This window comes from Triticum aestivum, chromosome 4B (assembly GCF_018294505.1).
Source record: "Triticum aestivum cultivar Chinese Spring chromosome 4B, IWGSC CS RefSeq v2.1, whole genome shotgun sequence".
Lineage (NCBI taxonomy): Eukaryota > Viridiplantae > Streptophyta > Magnoliopsida > Poales > Poaceae > Triticum > Triticum aestivum.
Genome location: NC_057804.1, coordinates 143,533,355 through 143,556,379, shown reverse-complemented (window position 1 = coordinate 143,556,379; position 23,025 = coordinate 143,533,355). Strand labels below are relative to the sequence as shown.

The 23,025-nt window shown below is 49.0% G+C and overlaps 1 protein-coding gene across 1 annotated transcript; it reads left to right on the top strand.

Annotated features, from left to right (window-relative positions):
- The first annotated feature begins 8,819 nt into the window (after positions 1–8,819).
- Positions 8,820–12,557, top strand: LOC123091519 (uncharacterized). Its single transcript, XM_044513054.1, has 2 exons — positions 8,820–9,554; positions 11,997–12,557. Exon 1 carries the CDS (start codon positions 8,969–8,971, stop codon positions 9,305–9,307), a length of 339 nt encoding a protein of 112 aa, XP_044368989.1. The 5' UTR covers positions 8,820–8,968; the 3' UTR covers positions 9,308–9,554; positions 11,997–12,557.
- Positions 12,558–23,025: the final 10,468 nt, after the last annotated feature.

Below are 23,025 nucleotides of genomic sequence, written 5' to 3'. Positions count from 1 at the left end.
TGGTGATAACATAAATGGTTCAGATCTAAAATCATGGCACCCGGGCCCAAAGTGACAAGCATTAAGAATGGCAAGTAGCAACATCAATCTCAGAACATAATGGAAACTAGGGACCAAGCCCTAACAAAACTAACTCGATTACATGATGAATCTCATCCAACTCCTTACCGACCAGCGAGCCTACAAAGGGATTACTCACTCCAGGTAGGGAGCATCATGGAATTGACGATGGAGAAGGGTTGGTGATGATGAAGATCAAAGATCACCCTCTCCGGAGCCCCAAACGGACTCCAGATCTGGCCTCCCAATGAAGAACAGGAGACAGCAACAACTCCGTCTCGTGAAACGCGATAATTCTTTCTCCCCGTTTTTTCTGGAAAAATAGGATTTTATAGCATCGGTTTCAGGGTCTACGGGGCAACTAGGTGGGGACAACCCACCTGGGTGCGCCTGGAGGGGATGGCGCGCCCTGGTGGGTCATGCCAACCCAGGTGCCCCCCTCCGGTGGTTCTTGGCTCCAGAAATTCTCTTTTATTGTATAAAAAATCCTCGCAAAGTTTCGTTCCATTCCAATAACTTTTATTTCTGCACAAAAACAACACCACGGTAGTTCTGCTGAAAATAGCGCCAGTCTGGGTTAGTTTCATTCAAATCATGCAAATTAGAGTCCAGAACAAGAGGAAAAGCATTAGGGAAAGTAGATACGACGGAGACGTATCACCGACCCTGCGCGGGAACTTTCGGCCAGGGTGGCGACTCAGCGGCCCGGGGCGGTGGCGCCTGCTGGATGGCCACCGCGCGATGCTCGAACGCACGGGCGTAGTACATGGCCGTCTGGAGGTCCCGTGGCCTACGCACCTGTCACGCCCAATATGCGACCCTATCCAAAAGGAACTCGAAGGTCCCACCAAGGATAGACCCGCATATTGAAACGCTTTTGCAAGGTGGATATCATTACATCAACATTACATAATAGATGGGGATACATACATAAGGCATACAATGCCACATGAATACAACATCACAATACATCAGAGCATCATCCGACTACGGATGAAACACAAACAGAAACTCAAACGACATCCACCCTACTAGCCCAGGCTGCCGACCTGGAACCTATCCCCTGATCGAAGAAGAAGCAGAAGAAGACTTAATGCAAGCAAGCATCGCTCTCGCGTCATGATCATCGCATAAACCTGTACCTGCAACTGTTGTTGTAGTAATCTGTGAGCCACGAGGACTCAGCAATCCCATAACCATGGGTATCAAGACTAGCAAAGCTTAAAGGGAAAGGAAGGGGTAAAGTGGTGAGGCTGCAGCAGCGACTAAGCATATATGGTGGCTAACATACACAAATAAGAGCGAGAAGAGAGCAAGCAGAACGGTCGTGAAGCTATCAATGATCAAGAAGTGATCCTGAACTCCTACTTACGTCAAACATAACCCAGAAACCGTGTTCACTTCCCGGACTCCGCCGAGAAGAGACCATCACGGCTACACACACGGTTGATGCGTTTTAAATTGGATCTGGTGTCAAGTTATCTACAACCGGACATTAACAAATTCCCATCTGCCTATAACCGCAGGCACGACTTTCGAAAGATTATACCCTGCAGGGGTGTCCCAACTTAGCCCATGACAAGCTCTCGCGATCAACGAAGGAATAGACCTTCTCCCAGGAACACCCGATCAGACTCGGAATCCCGGTTTACAAGACATTTCGGCAATGGTAAAACAAGACCAGCAAAGCCGTTCGATGCGCTGACAATCCCGATAGGAGCTGCACATATCTCGTTCTCAGGGCAACACCGGATGAGACTAGCTACGAGTAAAACCAGCCCTCAAGTTGCCCCGAGGTGGCCCCGCAGGCAGCTCAGTTTGGACCAACACTTAGACAAGCACTGGCCCGGGGGGGGCTAAAATAAAGATGACCCTCGGGATGCGCGACTCCCAAGAGAAAAAGGGGTAGGTGAGGCAAATGGTAAAACCAAGGTTGGGCCTTGCTGAAGGAGTTTTATTCAAAGCGAACTGTCAAGGGGGTCCCATAAATCACCCGACCGCGTAAGGAACGCAAAATCTGGGAACATAACACCGGTGTGACGGAAACTAGGGCGGCAAGAGTGGAACAAAACATCAGGCATAAGGCCGAGTCTTCCACCCTTTACCAAGTATATAGATGCATTAATAATATAAGAGATATTGTGATATCCCAACCAAAATCCTGTCAACCATGGAGAAATCTTCAACTTCACCTGCAACTAGCAACGCTATAAGAGGGGCTGAGCAAGCGGTAACATAGCCAAACAACGGTTTGCATAGGAAAGGTGTCAAAGGTTAGAGGTTCATGGCAATTTGGGATGGCTTGATAAACAGGTGATAGGTAGCACAGCATAGCGATAGAACGAAGCAACTAGCATAGCAATGATAGTAGTGAGATCCAGGGTAGCGGTCATCTTGCCTGAAATCCCGCTAGGAAGAAGAACGAGTCCATGAAGAAGACAGACGAACGTAGTCGAACGAATCCTCACGAACGCAACATTACCGGAACTAAGAAGCAACACCGGAAAGAAACAAACAACATGATAAACAACCATCACATAGACATGGCACGATGCACAACCAAGTATGATGCATGTCTGGTTTAATAAGGCATGGCATGGCAAAGTGCAACAAACATCACTACAAATTAAGTGGAGCTCAATATGCAACGAGTTGCATATTGACGAAACACCACAACAATTATTTAGTTTGGTCTCGGTTATGTACCCAACAATATTAAATGTTATTAGCATGGTAAGGGGGTGAAACATAATGAAACTACCTATCTAGGCAAGTTTAAATGAGGCCGGAAACAACAACCAATAATTCCGGAAAATCCCCATGTGCATATTTTAGATTCGGTACTGTTCTGCCCTAAACACAATTTTAATGTTGTTAAACAGCAAAATAAAGTGCACCATGTTAAACTAGGCATTTTTCCATCCCATTTACATATAAAGTTTATTAAATTCGGAGCTACGGTTATTTAGTTACGAAATAAATCATTTTAACATGGCATTTATGCAAATTAACACAAACATCATTTTAAACATTTTAAACATGGATGAAAGTGGCATATTATTAATCTACACAATTTTCTGAGCATTTTACATATATAAATTATTTACATATGATGCATATTTTGTGTTATTAAATGCATGAACAACAGGGGGTTTTCTGCAAATTTGTTAAACATTGAATAATTGCTAAAATCGTCCAGATGAAAAAAAACATGCCATGGGCTGAAACCGGCTGGGCTAACAGTGGGGGGGGGGGGCTGCTCACCACGGCACTTGGGCCGGCTCGGTGCTGGGCTAGGGCGAGCAAGCTGGCTGGCTTGAGGGCGGTGCGGGCAGGCCGCGGAGCAAGCGAGCTGGGCCTTGGCTCGGGCCCAATCTGGAGGGCACGGTGGAGCAGGAGGCTGGAGCCGGCTGGGCTGGATCTGGCGCGGCTAGGCCTCGAAGCGTTGGGGAGGCCCACGCGGACGCGGTGCAAGCGGGACGAGCAGCTCCTCTGCTCGTTCCCGCTAGGGCATGGCGGCGGCAGGGGTCAATGGCATGGCGGCGCGATGCAGGCGGGTCGAGGACGGGCGGACGAGGCCGGGATCCTCCAGATCCGGGGCGGAGGGGACCATTCCCGATGGCGGCGGCAACATGCGCGACTCCGGCGAGGAGCTCCAAGTGCGGCGGGGTTCCTAGAGAGGGAGAGAGAGGGATCTGAGAGAGAGAGAAGAAGAGGAAGGAGACGGGAGAGAGAGGGAGGCAGCGACCTCGCAGGGCGGCACGGGCGCTCCGGCGACGGGGTCGCGGACGGCGGCGCTCCGGGGAGGTTCTGCGAGGCGGCGGGGAGGTGCTGGAGCAGAGGGACGAGCGGGCGGCGGGGCGCAAGGACGGGCGAGCGGCGGCGCGCGCGGGCCCTGGTGCGGCCCAGATCGGGCCCGGGGCGGGTCGCGCCTGGGTTCCGCGGACTGCGGCGGCGGGGAGCGGGGCTGGAGCGACATGGCGCGTCCGGGTTGGCCGCGGGCGCGTCTGGGCGGCGACGTGGCGGCGCGGGAGGAGGCCAAGTGGAGGTGGATGGCTGGCCGGGCGCGGAAACGGAGGGAGGTTGGTGGCGCAGGGCTCGAGGAGGGGGCTTGGCTGCCAAAAATGGAAGGGAGGCTTCCATTTATAGGTAGGGCTAGGGTTTGGGGAATTTCCATCCGTTTTCGGACATCGTATCTCGATCCAACGGTCCGGAGCGGAGGGGGTTAGATAGGTGGGCTAGTGGGCTGTGTGAGAGAGAGGCTTAGGCTGATAGGAGAGAGAGGAGAAATGCAGCCCGACAACTGTTTCAGAGACCGAAACGTCCGACGAATATACCGACTATATCGCGGTTATATTTAACGGTTGGGCAGTCAAACGGACTCCGAATGCAACGAAACTTGGCAGGCGGCCTGTCTACACCATAATAAGACCGCACGACAAGTTGCAACCCATCCCGAGAACATTTTTATGCCACTTATAAAATAATATTTTGGAGGTGCCGCGGGCGCGTGCGAGTCTGGTCGGGCTCAGAACGGACAACGGAGAGAACCGGGGAAACCCGGACGGATGCAAGTTTTATGAAAACGATGCCGATGCAATGCGCATGATGCTATGAGACGAGATGCATAATAAGAACAAAATGCAAAACAACAGACAAAAACCCAACCACGGAGGAAATAATAAATCACATAGCCGGAAATGGCAAGAGTCGGAGTTACGAATATGGAAAGTTGTATCCGGGGCGTTACAACACCTCCACGTCCATGCGAATGTGATTAGATAAGCCGCTGATGAAGAGCTCATCCTGCTGACGAGCCAAAACGCCCGGGGCATGGCACACCAGTGCCTGGAAGCGGTCGGCGAAGTCTTGCGCCTAGGTGAGGAATGGAAGACGTCCAAGCTTCGCCAGACGGCTCCTGCGTATAGGCGGACCAAAGCGCAAGAGGCACAATTCACGGAAGTGCTCCCATGGTGGCATGCCGCCCTCGTCCTGTTCGAGGGCGTAGCACCACGTCTGCGCGGCTCCTCGGAGATCATACGAGGCGATCCAGGTGCGGTCAGACACGAGCATGTGTTGTCCCCTAAAAAATTGGTCGCATTGGTTGAGCCAATTCAGGGGGTCGACGGTGTAGTCATAGGTCGCAAACTCCAGCTTGGAGAATCCCGGCGATGTCTGGAAGTGGACGACGGGTGGGTGCGCCTTGTCAGCACGGCGCAACAAGGATGACGGGGCCGAGTAGGCGGGCATCAGGGTGTCGCCCTGGAACAGGGGCCCATCGACGTTGGCGAAGGGTTCAGCGTAGCCCGAGGACCCGCCAAACTACATGGCTGGGTGCGTCGCCGACGGAGGCAGCATGTGTGGCCCGACCAAGGCCATCGTGTAGACCGGCGCAAGGGACCCAGCGAGCCAGCCCGGTAACGGAGACGACTACGGGGGAAACTGGACCTGGTGGATGGGCACCCCCGGGCCCGTCGTTGGGATGCCCAGGGCCGCGGTCGCTGGTGGCGACGGCTGTAGCTGTTGCCCCTGCTGCATGGTGGAGGCGCCGGGGTTCATCGCTGGTGGCGGCTGCCACGGCAGCTGCTGCATGGCGGCTACCACGACGGCTGCTGCGGCGGCGGGGCGCTGGCGAAGGGCACAGGCGGCTGCGGCTCATAGGATCTCGCGAGGAACGTGTAGATACCCATGACCGCCTGGGTGAGATTCCGGATGGCAGTCGTCATCTCCTCCGGGGTGAATGCGACGGGGACGGGTGCGACAGAGGTGACTGGCACCGGCAAGAGTAGGGCGCTGGCCGTGGTGGCCATCGGGGCGGTCGTCGCGGTTGGCAGCGGAAGGGTCGGGGTGGGCGGCGACAAGGACATGATCGCACCGAAGCTATCTAATACCAAATTGGTAGGAATCGGATCCCTACCAGGGCGTGGTCTCAGGTTGTAGGGGCGGAAGGAGGGATGGCATGGAGGAAGGCGTGGTCACCGGCGCTGGGGCGCCATCGTTGCGTGTGCGCGCGCACGCGAGAGAGAGAGGGAGAGAGAGAGAGCGCAGCGACGGCTAGGGTTAGGTCTCCCGGTTCCCTAAGGAAGCCGAGCAAATATGATTGCTTCTTGCTTAATCCCAAAATGGGTCCTTACACGAGTTTATATAATCCTCCTAATAAGATGATTGGGCTAAGCCCCTAATAAGGATAAGATAATGTAACCCCCCGGACACACCCGCCGGTGGTCGTTACTCCTGGCGGGATCAAGACTGCCCCCATAGATCAATACTAGTCTTTTCTGCGCACTTTGTCCTCACTCGTGCGCACCCGGGAGCAACTTGCCGGTCGGTCACCCATCCTGAAATTACTCCAAGCCGAGCACGCTTAACTTTGAAATTATTTTCGAATGAGCTCCCGGAAAAGAAGGAATTCCTTATTGATATGAGTAGTCTATCATCCCTATTAAGCCAGGCTATCACATACACCCCCACTCAGAAGAACCGACGTCCTCGTCAGGCCACAGGAACATTCCTTCTTGGCACATACATCTGTGCATCCAGTCCGATACATGTGCCATGCCGTGTGCCACAACGGGTCACAAACGTCATGAACAACATGACCGTGCACCTGTCCGCCAACATCCGTGTAACCATGAGGGTTGGCTCTGATACCAACTTGTAACGCCTTGGACACACCCGCCGGTGGTCGTTACTCCTGGCGGGATCTAGACCGGCCCCACAGATCAATACTAGTCTTTTCTACGCACTTTGTCCTCACTCATGCGCACCCGGGAGCAACTTCCAGGTCGGTCACCCATCCTGAAATTACTCCAAGCCGAGCACGCTTAACGTTTGATTTCTTTCCGAATGGGCTCCTGGAAAAGAGGGAATTCCTTATTGATATGAGTAGTCTATCATCCCTATTGAGCCATGCTATCATAGATAAACTAGGCCACAACTAACTGGGCTAAGCCCCTAATATGCCGGTCATAACAGCGGCCACCTATAGCGGAGCAAACGTTTACTCCATTAATAACTTCACTCGATCGGATCCCCCTCTAGTAACATATGTTCTTATCATATCCTTTTATCTCCTCTTCACAAGCTTTATCCTGAAATAAAACCCCTATAGAATTATCACAACAGTAGACTAAAATCAAGGTTAGCCTCCGTGTCATATCGGATCCTCTAGTAACATGTGTTCTTATCATATCCTTTTATCTCCTCTTCACAAACTTTATCCTAAAATAAAACCTCTATAGAATTAGCACAACATTAGGCTAAAATCAAGATTAGCCTCCTATTGTATGTCTTGTACTTCAACATCATGTAGTGTCGTGTTCTATTCAACTTATGAACCTCATAACTGAAAGGCATTACTCCTATAAAGGATGGTGGAGTACCCCCCCTCCCTGTGCTCTCCACGCGTGAGCAGAGCCTCCTTGTCGTCTGTTGCTGGATGGCTAGCCGCGGGAGCCTCGGGGAGGCTTCGGGCCGTCCGATCTGCCCGGACGACTCAACCCAGGCGATCCGGCTGAAAAGTCCATGACGGGTGGATGCCTGATTTGTTTTCCTACCTTTTTGCTCGTGTTGCATCTTGGCCCTGTCGCAGCCCATCTTGCCAGCACGTTTCTCTTGGTTATGGAATCGTAGAGCGACACAGGTATGTGCATGCCTATATATCGCTTCACGCGAGTTGGAAGAGGCGCTCGCCTGAACCGTACAACACATAGCCCCGGTCAAAAAACGCCGGAAGCTCCCTCACTCGCGGCTCGCCCTCCTCCAGTGCGTAGCTAAATCTAAGTCAACACATGTATACATCAGGTGTGCAACTACATGAGTTTTTTTTTCTTTTGTTCATATTTTTAAAAATAAAATTACTTGAAATGAATAAAACCCTGAATTTGAAGAAAAAAGTAACACATATTCAAACATATATAGTTTGCAAAAAATGTTAATCATGCATTTAAAAAATGTAAACATGTATATAAAACTGTTTCTGATGTATATGAAAAATGTATAGCCTATATAAAAAGATAGACATCAACAAATATATTTGAAAAAATGTTAATGCAATACAAACTGTTAGGATAGTCTGAAAAAACTTGATCTCATTCAAAAATATATTCCAACATGTATTTGAAAAAAATGTTTAATCGTATTCAAACCTAAACTTAAAACCATGTGTTTGAAGAAAAATGTTAATCAGGTATTGAAAAATATTTGATGGGCATAAAAAATATATCAGGTGTATATGAATCATGTACAATGTATATGAAAAAGTAGACATCAAAGCATACGTTCCAAAGACCTGTTAAACATGTACGGTGAACGGTTTTCAATACATAATGTGCGCTGAACATTTTGAAAATATGCTTTGAACCTTTTAAAAATACGCCGACAATCTTTTAGTGGTATCTGAGCGTTTTCAAAATACATATTGAACTTTTTTGTAGAATATGTTCAAGAATTTTTTAGCATATGATGAATATTTTTATGATGCACATGAACTTTTTTTAATATATGGTGAACATTTTCTTAATATACGATAAAAAGTTTCGTAACACATGGTGAACTTTTAGTATAATATAAAAAGAAAATAAAAATAAAAAAGAAAGGGAAAAGGAAACGAAGAAAAAGAAAAACCGAAGAAACAGCCTATCCGATATGGGCCGGCCGGCCCAAGTACGGGCCGCGGATAAGCCTCACGCGCGTACGGTATAACGAAGTCGTATTCGACGCGTAATTTATACGGCATAACGAAGTCGTATTAGCTTGTATTCTACGCAAGAGGCGTATTTCAGATCGATAAATCCCAAATACCTGACCTAATCCCCTTTCCCTCGCTCTTTCTTCCTCCCGCGCCCTTTGCTGCTCCAAAGATCCACTTTTGATTTCGATTTCGCCGATTCATCCGCCGGTGCCGGATATGGCGTGCGTCGACATCCATGGCATGAGCGTGACGCTCACGTTGGTGGACCAGCTCTCGCTCGCCGGGAAGAAGAGATCCGCCGACGAGGATCTCGTCCTCGCCGACGAGTCCGAGGCCCGTGGATGGTCGTCGGCGGTCTCCGACCGCAGGCTCGCCCTGCGCCGCCGGCGAGGTCCGGCTTCCTCTTCCTGCCGCCGCGGCTGCATCGTGATGACGGAGGCGCCGGACTGCCGTGCCGAGGAGGCGGTTCAGCAGGTTGCCGCGGAAGAAGACGAAGGCATTCTGGAGCGCGAGGCTTTGTCTGTCGAGGAGCTGGTTTACTTCACCATCTTCTAGTCCATCGATGCTAAATCCTGAGGCCTGCTTGCCCAAGTCTCTGAAGAAGGTCAGCCTGTTCGTGTCTATTGGATTGCAGAGTATTCTTTCTAGATCATATGAATAACCTATTTTCTCTTATTTTTTCTGGTAATGTCGGAACACTGCGGCGTCGAGGAGGCGAGGCTACCACAAGTAATCAAGTCAGAAGTCAAGGGGGGATGTGCTGGAATGTCACTCACTTTCTTCAGTTAGCTAGCATGGTCATGTCAGTCAGTTTCTTCAGTTAGCTAGCCTGGTCATTTTCAGTTAGTGCTTAGTACTATAGTTGTTTCCTGTAATATCGTGGCTCACGGCAGTATGTAAGCCGGAGAGTGGGTGGAGGGCGGCACGATATGAATAAAACCATAGTTTTCCCTATCTTGCATTGTTTCCAGAACCACGAGTTGGTTGTGAGACCTTATGGGTTTCACCTCTAGCCTACCCCAACTTGTTTGGGACTAAAGGCTTTCCTTAGCTTTATGTTTTCTGCTCTCGTCTTTGCGCCTTGCCACGATATGAACAGTTCATCGGCAGACCCAAAAACCTCTCCTTTCACCTTGTCCGCTCTGTAAACACCAGATCCTTTGCTCGACTCTTGCTAAATCACACATGGAAGGCGAAGCCAGGGAAGATGAGGTGCTGATGGCCAGGAGTTCTTCTACCTTGCTGTCATCTAGTTGAATCTTCCAAGTCTTGTAGAAAGAATTCCTCCTCTCCTCTGTTTATCTTCCGGTTCAAGTCGAATCAGCCCAGAACTGTTTCGATGTGTTTATGGCTTTATGCCAAGTGATGGGCCATGTTCTTGTAGGACAGAGTCCAATTCATTTATTAAAGTCGATAAGTTACCAAATGGGTGAAATTTTGCTTCTACAAAGTAGTGTAAGACTGAATGTTCTGATAATGACTGGCTCGCTGTTTGGCTGTGGCTACTGCTGTACTACAAATATGAATTCCTTAAAAAAAGGTGAAAAGTACACATCTATTAAGATTTGAGAAAAAAATTCAGCCACAAAAAAGATTTTGGTGTTTCCCAAACAATTCTGATTCTTAGAAAGCCTTTCCAGAACTACCCTTTTTGGTGTTTGTGTTGTGGCTAATATTACTGTACTAAAAATACAAAAATGGATCTGGTCATTGAGGTTTGTTTCTAAGTTAATCAGAGACACACTAACTTATGTTCTGTTGTGTTATTGTGATTTTTGTTAGCTTTAAATCAGACTTAAGGTGATCAATTTCATTAGATCAATCTCTGCAATACCCAAAGGCACACAATGAATGTTCATTTCAAATTGTGTGCGACGTAATCTTGACAGAGAATAATCTAGCAATATGGTGCCAAGTTTTGTGAACTAAACAAAACATGGATATATATTTCCCTCCTTTTTTTGAAGCACCACCGTGTGAACAAATTAATGATGTGGAGGTTTGGCATGCTATAATTCATCTCTTTTTTGGTTGTGATGCAGGTTTAAGTGATATCTTGGGCTGCGATTTTTCTTGATATTTTTTCGATGTTCCTTTTCTATGCATAGTGAAGTCATAATAATTTTGATGGCCTCCTGATGCTATTTTTTTAATGTTCAATGGAATATAAATATGGGTGTCCATATTTTTTCCCCTATGCAGTTGAGTCTGATGGCCCATTAGATTCTTGACTTTGATTTGTCATGTAGCCACTTTACTGAATGAAGATGATGTTTGGGTCCCGACAACATGTGTCCACTGTTACTGTTTACCATAAATCTGTCTTTCTATTTACATAGACTTCCCCGTTAATCAGGATAAATTTTGTTCCTATATCTCCTTGGATGAAAGAGTCTTTTTGGGTACAGAAAGGGATCAGGGGATTCAATTTATGTTCTCAACTGTAGGTTTGCTTTACCAGTTTAACTTTCTTCCACATAAGCGCTTAATTAATGCACACATATACGCCTCTCAGGTCGAGGTGATCGGGCATCTTGCATCTGACGATTCTGCATGTGAAAACTTAGAACCGCAATGCTCTACATAATTATAGTAGGTCAGAGAGAAATGACTTGAATAGGCTGCTCAAGCTTAAGTTCTCTAATTTGGGAAATAAGTTGTAGTGCAAGTTCAATTGATCAAATTCAAAGGGAAAGTTAAACCTTAAAAGTCATGGCCGGATCAAATAAGAAGGCATCGAGGATCGTAAAATGTAAACATAGTGTAGTCATAATAACTTCCATGACCTCGTGATTGCTTGTTAAATTCCTTTTAATTTAATTTTTTATTTTGCCCTGAAAATGCTTCAGGCCAGCTATTTCCAGCCGTAGGTTCCTACAGCAAAACAGTTGTCCTAACAGGATCATCCTCATTTCCTTTGTGCTACTATGTCCTTCCCATGGCAAGATATGCTCCACTTTTACCTTTTCTTTGCACAAATTCAGTCTTCTCCCCTTGCTCACTCCAGTCCCGATTTCTTGCTTCTAGGCAGTGGACTCTAGGTGTTCTGACATAGATATTCCTAGGAATAACTAACAAACTTTTGGTCAATCAGCTGCTAATATTGTAAAACCAGAAATAGTTCAGGTTCTTTTAATTTTGAAACCATCTATTCTTATTGGTTGTAACCATAAATTAAATTCTGATATCAAGGAACTGCGTAGGATGAAGTATCTGCTACTCACATGTTGGAGTTTTTTTGCAGCAGGACAGTACATGATTTCTCAAGGAAAACAAATCACATCATATATTGACTATAAGGTTTTACCTTTCTTTTATGGAGCGTTACATGCATCGGTTATGTTTGGTCTGAAGACCATTTTGCACTATCACCAATACTGCACTACATTTCATTCAGAAATTGTATTGATTTTTTTAGTTTAAGATTTGGCTTAATCTGACCAATTAGATGAACACATTCTTTTTTAATTGCTATCGGAATTGAGAGATCCAGCAAAGATATATGTCAAATTGTTTATTGTCTAGCTATTGGTTTCTATTGATATTCATGTCAAATCTCTATTGATGATCATTTTTGTTGTGATTTAAGCAAGATAGTGAAGGCTAGGTGAAATGTCTAGCTAGTGAAACACCAACCGCTGTTTACATCGGCGTACAAACATGATTACATCTTTAAGTTGTTGTCCTTGAGTGCTACCTTTGTTAGGCTTCGGAGTTCCGCCGGTGGGTTTTTTCTACTGATAGGTTTGTGGTAGCATTTCGAGATGTCGGTTGTCATGAGATCATATGTTGGTCTTGTGTTTATTCAACCTATTAATTATGTCTTCATGTTTTGCAGCAATTAAGGCATGGATGTGTGCATCCGAAGATGGGGATGCTAGGAGGCCAGTCCTTCATTTTTTTCCGGAAAATGAAGAGTAGAACCGCTAAACAAGAACAAAGAAGACTAAAATCTCAAAGGTCAAAAGTCGTTGTTGCATGCCATCTCATTGAATAACAAATTTTACATGAAGGTTACCTTTTGCAGATAATCTATATATGGAGTTAGCTTATAAAACATTTGATTTTCTGCATTGTTTTATTGACCATGGTTTGACATAAAGATCTCCACGATTCAACGACTGACTCTACCTTTAGGGAACTTTCTACCTTATTGTCCAGCTATAAAAATACGATTTTGCTAAATTTTAGTTGCCTGATAATTTTGAAAATATTGATCCCTGGAATTGCACTCGACTAAGCCTGAAATGTGATCTTTGAAGGCGTGCCATTTTAGAAAAATGTTAATGTCATTTTTGTTCTACAAGTTGTGGATGGAGTTGGGGCTGAGAACATGATAGTTGGTGTTCTAGTAAATGTGTTGCAGTTATGCTCGAGTCATGGGTGCTCTAGTAAACGCAAAGTAGTATTGCGGCCATGGAACTTGAAAGAAAACCAAATTCATAATGTATACACAAGATCGTAGGTGGGCCATGGGCATATGGGAAGTTAGAGCAAACAAAGTTCCCAGCAAAACTTGCAAATGGCAAGACATTGGTAAATAACACTTTGCATTGAATGGGGGCCTAATTGACCAACATACAAGGTGTTTATACACGCAAATCCCATCGGTACATGCCATGATAAAAAAACCCCAGCTCATACCCCCCAAAAAACAATCGTACTATCATGGTTCACAAGCTTGTTACCCATCCCGGCAAAGTTGTGTGCCTGGAACAGGATAAGCCCATGCGAGCCAGTCCACCCAAGCACGGGGACGATCACCTTGTTGACCACCTCAGATTGGCCGTCTGTCAGAGGACGGAAGGCTGTACTCAGGCGCAGCTTCACGCCTGCCATCTGGAAGAGATCACACCAGACATGCCCCATGAACACCGGGTCCCGGTCGTTGATCGAAGAGGGGAACCCGTGGAGGCGGACGATGCCGTCGAAGAAGGCACGCGCCATGGATGCGGCAGTGTAGGGATGGCCGAGCGCGATGAAGTGCGCGTACTTGGAGAAACGATCGACCACCATAAGGATGACGGACTTGCCACCCACCTTGGGAAGGCCCTCGATGAAATCCATGGAGATGTCGGCCCATACCTGAGAGGGAACCTCCAGGGGCTGGAGCAGCCCGGTCGGTCGCAGCGTCTCCGTCTTGTTGCGCTGGCACGTCAGGCAAGACTGCACCCAATCTCGTACCAGGGCCCGGTCGCCGGGGATGTAGAAATCACCGCAGAGACGGTGGAGGGTCTTCTGCACGCCCTCGTGGCCGGCTGAGTGTGCCAGCAGCAGGACCTGGTGATGGAGGTCGCCGTGATCCGGCATGAAGAGCCGGCGCCTATGCAGGAGCAAGCCATCTGCCAAGCGCCACGTCGCCAGCGTCGAGGTGCTGCCGAAGGAGCTGAGCGCCCGGAGCATCCGCGGTGGCCCTGCGGATGTCGTCAATGAGGGCGAAGGAGGGCCCCGAGCGAATGCAGAGGGCCGCCCCCACGGAGTCGACGACGTCCGAGTTGTGGTCGGCGTCGCGGCGGGATAGTGCGTCGACCACGGTGTTGAGGCGGCCCGGACGATACTCGATGGGAAGTCAAAGCCAAAGAGCTTGCTGATCCACTGATGCTGCGGCATGGTGGAAAGCCTCTGGTCCAATAAGAACTTGAGGCTGTAGTGATCCGTGCGGATACGGAACGGCCTCCCCCAGAGATATGGCCGCCAGTGGCGCACGGCCTGCAGCAAGCCAATGAGCTCCCTCTCATAGGCTACGAGCTTATGATGGCGCGCGGCGAAGGGCCTGCTGAAGAACGCAAGTGGGCCGTCACCCTGATGAAGGACGGCGCCAAACCCCACGCCCGAGGCGTCGCAGTCCAATATGAACGGCTTGTCGAAGTCGGGCATCTGGAGGACCGGACCCGTAGTGAGGGCCCGCTTGAGGCCCTCGAACGCCTCGGTCGCATCAGCATCCTAGGCGAAGGCGTCGCGACGCAACATGCGTGTGAGCGGGGATGCGAAGACGCCAAACTCCCGGATAAATTTCTGGTAGTACCCTGCGAGGCCCAGGAAGCCTCGTAGGGCCCGCGGCGAGTGCGGCGTCGGCCAGGCCACGAAAGCCACCACATTGTCAGCATCCATAGCGACACCCTCGACTGAGATGACGTGGCCGAGGTAGGCGACCGAAGGCGTGCCGAACAAGCACTTCGAGCACTTGAGGTGAAGATGGTGCGCTCGAAGCTTGTTGAAGATGATGGCGACGTGCTGAAGGTGCTCCGCCCACGAGGCACTTTAGATAAGAATGTCATCAATGGAAACGAGCACAAACCAGCGCAAGTAGGGGCGGAGAACATCGTTCATCAAGGCCTGAAAGGTCGCCGTGGCGTTGGAGAGACCAAAAGGCATTACCAAGAACTTGAAGTGGCTGTGATGAGTTCGAAACGCCGTCTTCGCGACATCGTCTGGGTGCATCCGCACTTGGTGGTAGCCTGAACGGAGGTTGAGCTTGGTGAAGAAGCGTGCCCCATGTAGCTCGTCCAGAAGCTCGTCGACGACCGGAATGGGAAATTTTTCCTTGAGCGTCTGTGCATTAAGAGCACGGTAGTCGATGCAGAAACGCCACGTGTCGTCCGCCTTGCGGACGAGGAGGATCGGCGCCGAAAACGGCGAGGTAGAGATCCGGATGATGCCCAAGGCGAGCATGACCGCGCACTGCCGCTCCAGCTCGTCCTTCTGCAACTAGGGGTAGCGGTAAGGACGCACCGCCATAGGGGCTGTGCCCGACAGTAGGTGAATGCGGTGGTCGTACGCCCGAGCTGGCGGAAGGCCCTGGGGCTCGTCGAAGAGGTCGCGGTGCTGCTGCAAGAGATGATCCAACAGGGGGTGCTCGGGCCCTGCAGTAGTCGCCGTCAGCTGCAGATGCGGCGCCGCTGGTGAGGCGTCACCCACGCCCTCCCACCGGACGCGGTGACCCAAGCGCCAGAAGATCATCGTCATGGCGTCGAAGTCCCAGAGGATGGGACCCAGGGTCCGCAAGAAGTCGACGCCGAGGATGAAGTCGGAGCAGCCCAAGTCGATGCCGGCGCACGTGATGGTGAAGTGCCCGTCGCCGATGGTGATGGGGACGTTCCGTGCAATCCCATGACATCGGAGGCGGTCGTCGTTAGCCACTGTGACCCGGAGCTGCTCGCCGCCCGTCGGGTGAAGTGCCAAGCGGCGCATGGTCAACTTGGGCAGGAAGTTATACGTGGAGCCCGTATCCAGGAGGGCCACGAGGCGCTCCCTGTTGATCATCACCGGCAGGAGCATAGTCTGCTCCGCTCGTATACCCGCAAGGGCATGGAGGGAGACCACGAGAGCCGTCGCCGGAGCGGGCACCGGTGCGACCTCTGTAGCAGCTGGGGCGGGCAAGTCGTCGAGCCCGTCGGTAACGGTGTCCTCCTCGATGTAGTCGGCCGCCTCCAAGTAGAAGAGCCGCGGGCAGACGTGGCCCGACACGTAGGGCTCATCGCAGTTATAGCATAGCCCCTGGCGACGACACTCGAGCTGCTCGGCCGAGGTGAGCCGGCGGAAGGTCCGTGTTGCGGCCGGGGCGTTGGTCGCTGTAGAGGACGGAGGCGGATGCCTCGGCACTGGTGGTGTCGGGAGCGGCCTGGCTAGCTGTCGGGCGCCCTGAGCCGGCGACGCCTGCTGCAAGGCCTGCGAGCGACGCTCGAAGGCGCGGGCATAATACATGTCCGTCTGGAGGTCCTGAGTTTTCCGCAGCTCCACGTCCACGTGGATATGATCTGGCAGATCGCCCACGAAGAGCTCGGCCCGCTGGCGAGCCGTCACGCCGGGCGCGTGGCACGCCAGGCGCGTGGCACGCCAGGGCGTGGAAGCGGTTGGCGAAGTCCTGCACCGTGGAGGTGAAGGGTAGGCGGCCAAGCTCCGCCAGTCGGCTCCCGCGTATCAGCAGCCCGAAGCGTAAGAGGCAGAGCTCGCGAAAACGCTTCCATGGGGGTATGCCGCCCTCGTCCTGCTCGAGAGCGTAAAACCAAGTTTGTGCGGCGCCTCAGGGGTGATACGACGTGAGCCAGGTGCTGTCCGACACGAGCGTGCGTTGCCCCCGAAAAAACTGGTTACATTGATTGACCCAGCTCAGAGGGTCCTCGGTGCCGTCGTAGGTGGCGAAGTCGAGCTTGGCGAAGCGCGGCAACGTGTGGTTATGGCCGCCGTTGGGAACGCCTCGTCGGCGCGGAGCAGCGAGGGGGGCGGCGCCGGGTCTGTGGCCATGGAGGGCCCCCGTGGAACGGAGGACCGTCGAGGCCGGCGGAAGGGCTGACAAAGCTGGAGGGCCCGCCGTACTGCAGAAGTGGCGCCGGCGGCGACTGGACGGCCCCGAAGCCATCGTGTAGACCGGCTGCAAAGACCCGTCCAACCAGGCCGGTAACGGTGACGGCGGGGGGGGGGACCTGACTTGCCGGATCGAAACCCCCGCCTCCGCGGTAAGGGCTGGCCAGGAGTTGGCAGGTGGTGGCGGCGGCAGCTGCAGCGGCCCGGCGAACGCGGCGGAGGCCGCCAGGGGCGGCGGCTGCCACGGCGGCCCGGTGGTGGCGACGGGCGGAGCGGCTGGTTGCGGCCCGTAGGGCCCGGCCAGGTACAGCCGGATGCCCTGGATCGCCTGGGCGAGATCCCGCAGCGCCCCGGACACCTCCGGTGTGAGGACGGCGGGGGCAGGCGCGCCGGAGGAGACCGGCGCGGGCAGAAGCGGGGCGGCGGCCGTGGTGGTCAGCGAAGACGACGACGTGGTCAGCAGCGGGAGGGACGGGGTGGGCTACGGCACAGACATGATTGAACCAGAGCTACCTGATACCAGATTGCTAGGAACTATGGTTCTACCAGGCCTAGACCGTAGGTTGTAGGGGTGGAAGGGTGGATGGCGGGAGGTTGAGCGCGGCCGGCGGCGCGACGACGTCGTGTTTGCGCGAGGAGGAGGAGGTGGCGGTGAGAGAGAGGCGGCTAGGGTTTAGGGTTCCGGCTCCTAAGGGGAGCCGGGCAATAGTAATGACTTATTGCTCAAGTTCAAAAGGTGGCCTTACAATTGTTTATATAATCGTTGCTGCTAATAAAAATAAGATAAGTTGGGCTAAGCCCCTAACTAGACGCGCCCATTGGGTCTTCTCCGGCTATAAGTGACGCCGGTCATAACATTAGTCATAATAACTTCCATGACCTCGTGATTGCTTGTTAAATTCCTTTGAATTTAATTTTTTATTTTGCCCTGAAAATGCTTCAGGCCAACTATTTCCCGCCGTAGGTTCCTACAGCAAAAACAGTTGTCCTAACAGGATCATCCTCATTTCCTTTGTGCTACTATGTCCTTCCCATGGCAAGATATGCACCACCTTTACCTTTTCTCTGCACAAGTTCAGTCTTCTCCCCTTGCTCACTCCAGTCCCGATTTCTTGCTTCTAGGCAGTGGACTCTAGGTGTTCTGACATAGATATTCCTAGGAATAACTAACAAACCTTTGGTCAATCAGCTGCTATACTGTAAAACCAGAAATAGTTCAGGTTCTTTTAATTGTGAAACCATCTCTTCTTATTGGTTGTAACCATAAATTAAATTCTGATATCAAGGAACTGCGTAGGATGAAGTATTTGCTACTCACATGTTGGAGTTTTTTCACAGCAGGACAGTACATGATTTCTCAAGGAAAACAAATCACATCATACAATGATTATAAGGTTTTACCTTTCTTTTATGGAGTGTTACATGCATCGGTTATGTTTGGTCTGAAGACCATTTTGCACTATAATACTGCACTACATTTCAGAAATTGTATTGATTTTTTTAGTTTAAGATTTGGCTTAATCTGACCAATTAGATGAACACATTCTTTTTTAATTGCTATCAGAATTGAGAGATCCAGCAAAGATATATGTCAAATTGTTTATTGTCTAGCTATTGGTTTCTATTGATATTCATGTCAAATCTCTATTGATGGTCATTTTTGTTGTGATTTAAGCAAGATAGTGAAGGCTAGGTGAAATGTCTAGCTAGTGGAACACCAACCGCTGTTTACATCGGTGTACAAACACGATTACATATTTAAGTTGCTGTCCTTTAGTGCTACCTTTGTTAGGCTTCGGAGTTCCGTCGGTGGGTTTTTTCCACTGATAGGTTTGTGGTAGCATTTCGAGATGTCGGTTGTCATGAGATCATATGTTGATCTCATGTTTTTTCAACCTATTAATTATGTCTTCATGTTTTGCAGCAATTAAGGCATGGACGTGTGCATCCGAAGATGGGGATGCTAGGAGGCCAGTCCTTCATTTTTTCCCGGAAAATGAAGAGTAGAACCGCTAAACAAGAACAAAGAAGACTGAAATCTCAAAGGTCAAAAGTCGTTGTTGCATGCCATCTCATTGAATAACAAATTTTACTTGAAGGTTACCTTTTGGAGATAATCTATATATGGAGTTAGCTTATAAAACATTTGATTTTCTGCATTGTTTTATTGACCATGGACTGACATAAAGATGTCCACAATTCAATGACTGACTCTACCTTTAGGGAACTTTCTATCTTACTGTCCAGCTATAAAAAATTCGATTTTGCTAAATTTTAGTTGCCTGATAATTTTGAAAATATTGATCCCTAGAATTGCACTCAACTAAGCCTGAAATGTGATCTTCGAAGGTGTGCCATTTTAGCAAAATGTTAATGCCATTTTTGTTCTACAAGTTGTGCATGGAGTTGGGGCTGATAACATGATAGTTGGGGCTCGAGTCATGGGTGTTCTAGTAAACACAATGTAGTATTGCGGCCATGGAACTTGAAAGAAAACCAAATTCATAATGTATACACAAGATCATAGGTGGGCCATGGGCATATGGGAAGTTAGAGCAAACAAAGTTCCCAGCGAAAACTTGCAAATGACAAGACATTGGTAAATAACACTTTGCATTGAATGGGGGCCTAATCGACCAACATACAAGGTGTGTATACACGCAAATCCCATCGGTGCATGCCATAATAAAAAAAAAACCAGCTCATACCCCCCAAAAAACAATCGTACTATCATGGTTCACCAGCTTGTTACCCAGCCCGGCAAAGTTGTGTGCCTGGAACAGGATAAGCTGGCGAATTCTCTGATAACTCATCGGTACAGTGTGCATTTTAGCGGTCTGCATCCAGTTCTTGTTCACCCACAGCTATAGCCCGATCTCATTACACCATGCACTTCCAGCATCTGCTGCCCAAAATGTTCACCTGTCCCACTCCCACCACAACTCAGGGTTTGATGTTGTTTCAAGATTCTTGTGAGCAAGAAAACTTCCAGACAGAGCAGCAGCTCTCATCACCTAAATGTGCAAAATAAATAATAAAGAAGCGTGAGCACCTGCCATTCAAGCAACATAAACACATTACAAATGCTTGAAGCCTAGAACATTGACACACACCTGCCAAACTCGATTCCTCTTCAAATTCATCTTGCATACCAAATCTTCTGTGCCCAGACAATGTTGTAGCAAGAGGAAGGTATGGATGGAAGGAGAAACCGTTGACAGCATCTAAGATCAAGGAGATAAAAATTTCACATGGGTTGTACCATAAAAGAATTGCATATATGTTATGTAAACTTCTCTGTAGACAGAAATTTAGAAACACATATGCCAGCAGCTGCTTGGAAGCCTGTCACCCATTGGCCACCTTGAAGGTCGTAAATATGGACCATGTCGTCCCGTTGAAACATAAAAATCATGTTTCAAAGGTTCAATGGTTTGGAATAAGACAAGAATGAACCGGAAACATGAGGAGCAAACCTGCCCAACAGTGGCAAGATGCTTGCCACAGGGCTCAATATCAAATTGTACTCTTTGATTAGTAGTATCACACGATCTGTACAACCTAATGAAGGGATTCCACACACAAAAAAGGGGAAGAGTTTGACAAAAGTCAGAAGAATATGATTCCTATAAAATAAGACAGATTAACCTATCAATTCCACTTCCCAAATCCAACAAACTAATTGTACTTATTCTAAGCAATATGTTGAATTTTGGGAGTAATCTAGAATGTGTTTAAATACTTACCTGTAAACAATGTCCACGGTGTTCCGAATATCCCAACATAATATGTATGGATCCTAATAAAAAATCATGGCCAGGTCAGTTGTTTGTATCGTCCCAAGATATATGTGATGAAGAACCTTGAGATCAATTATTGAAAATACGAGGAGTTTTAGTTACCTTCCGCCCTCCAGTATATAAATAATTTCCATCTTTCGAGAAAGCACCTTAGATTTGCATCACCGTTATTTGCTATCTATACAGCAAAAGCTAAGCAAGTAGTGTTGCTTCACAAACCTGTGTAACACCCCCAAGCTGGCCATGTAGAACATATAATGGCTCCATGTTACCCTCCGCATAAACAGCTGTTGTCTGGCTATGCGGGCCAACTGCGAGCATCCCATTTTGAGGAGAGAACGAGATTGAAGATATTAGACCTGTTGTAAACAACGAGGTCAAAAGCATTCACGGCTGTTTTAAGTCATGGGAACATGATAATAAAGCATATTCATCAATATTAGCCAAAACTTGAACTGATAAAAACCCGTCAAGAGATATCTACAATAAGCACTCGTGCAGAATCTTTCAGTCTGCATGAAAAGTGTATTTATGTTTAAACTACTGGTCCTAGTCACAATCTATAGCCTGATTTTTAATAGTGAAAGTCCTTCCGAAGTTCTAATGCAAAGTTCTGTAGAAAAATTAATAATATAAGAGGACAAACAAGGTCCTGGCACAAAGTTACTTCGGAGTTTGATTATGCAAAAATAATAATGAAAATGAATACTATCTCAAGATTTCATTCATCAGTATTGTGGTAATAAACTGACATTGTTACTCACAGTTTCATCATACAAAAATCATTGGTTAACTTAACAAGTCATGAACATTAACATTTAATTCATGTGATGGAAAGTTATTTCTGCAAAAACAATAATGAAAATGAATACTATCTCAAGATTTCATTCATCAGTATTGTGGTAATAAACTGACATTGTTACTCACAATTTCATCATACAAAAATCATTGGTTAACTTAACAAGTCATAAACATTAACATTTAATTCATGTGATGGAAAGTAATTTCTTTCTTTCTTGGTGAATCCTTAAACAAACAACCAAAGTTGCATGCAGATTAAATCAACATTAGCGCATTTATCTGTTTCAAACCCCAACTGAAACCATATGTTGTCTTGAAGCATAGTAACATCTGCGGTTTCGGCCATGATGGCCGACGCCGCCAACTTCTCGAGTACATGCGTGATGAACATATTGACATCGTCGCCATCCAGGAAACCATGCGCTCTGAATTTTCCCTGCCTGAGCTCGATCGGCTGAGCTCCCACCTCTTTGCCTGGCATTGGCTCCCTTCTAGTGGGAATGCCGGCCATTCGGGTGGCATCCTATTAGGTGTTAAGGATGCCACCTTCAAGGTGGGCAGTATGGACCGGGGCCAATTCTTCGTCAGCATGGAACTCTATGAACATGCCCTTAATTTCAAATGGGAGGTGATCATCGTCTACGGCCCGGCTGACCATAGTAGGTCATCCTCCTTCCTCGAGGAGCTTCACCGGAAGATCTCGGTCGCCACTCTTCCGGTGGTAGTCGGTGGCGATTTTAACCTCCTTCGATTCGCGGAAGACAAGAGCAATTAACATGTCAACTTTGCTCGGATGCAAATGTTTAATGACTGTATTGCAGAGCTTAGGCTTCGCGAGATAGATCCGATTGGTGCCAAGTTCACCTAGACCAATCGCCAGGCCTCCCCGACCCAACCCGTTCTGGATCGGGTCCTAGTTTCCCCGGAATGGGACCTCCACTGCCCGCTGGCCTCCCTCCGGGCCATCACCCGATTGGCTCCGACCATGTCCCCCTCCTTCTATCATTTGCCGATGAGCGCCCGTCGATAACCCCTGCTTCCGGTTCGAGACATTCTGGTTGTCACAAACTGGATTTGTGGAGGCCGTGGGTGCGCGTTGGATTGAGGCTCGTGCTCACCCTGCCCCGCCCCCCTCAGCCATTGACTCGTGGCAGTTCTGTGCCAAATAGGGCCGTCAGTTCATGAAGGGCTGGGGCGCCAACCTTGGGCGCGATCTCCACGAACGTAAGAAGGCCCTGCTGACCGCCATTCAGGCCCTGGACCTCTGGGCGGACACGTCCGACCTCTCCCTCAAGGAGTGGCTCTCCCATTATGACCTAGAAGACCAACTTTCCGTCATCTATACCAACGAGGAGGCCTACTAGCGTC

What these genes read in the sequence shown, in the direction of transcription:
- LOC123091519 (XM_044513054.1), top strand. Translation starts at nt 8,969, where the DNA reads ATGGCGTGCGTCGACATCCATGGCATGAGCGTGACGCTCACGTTGGTG.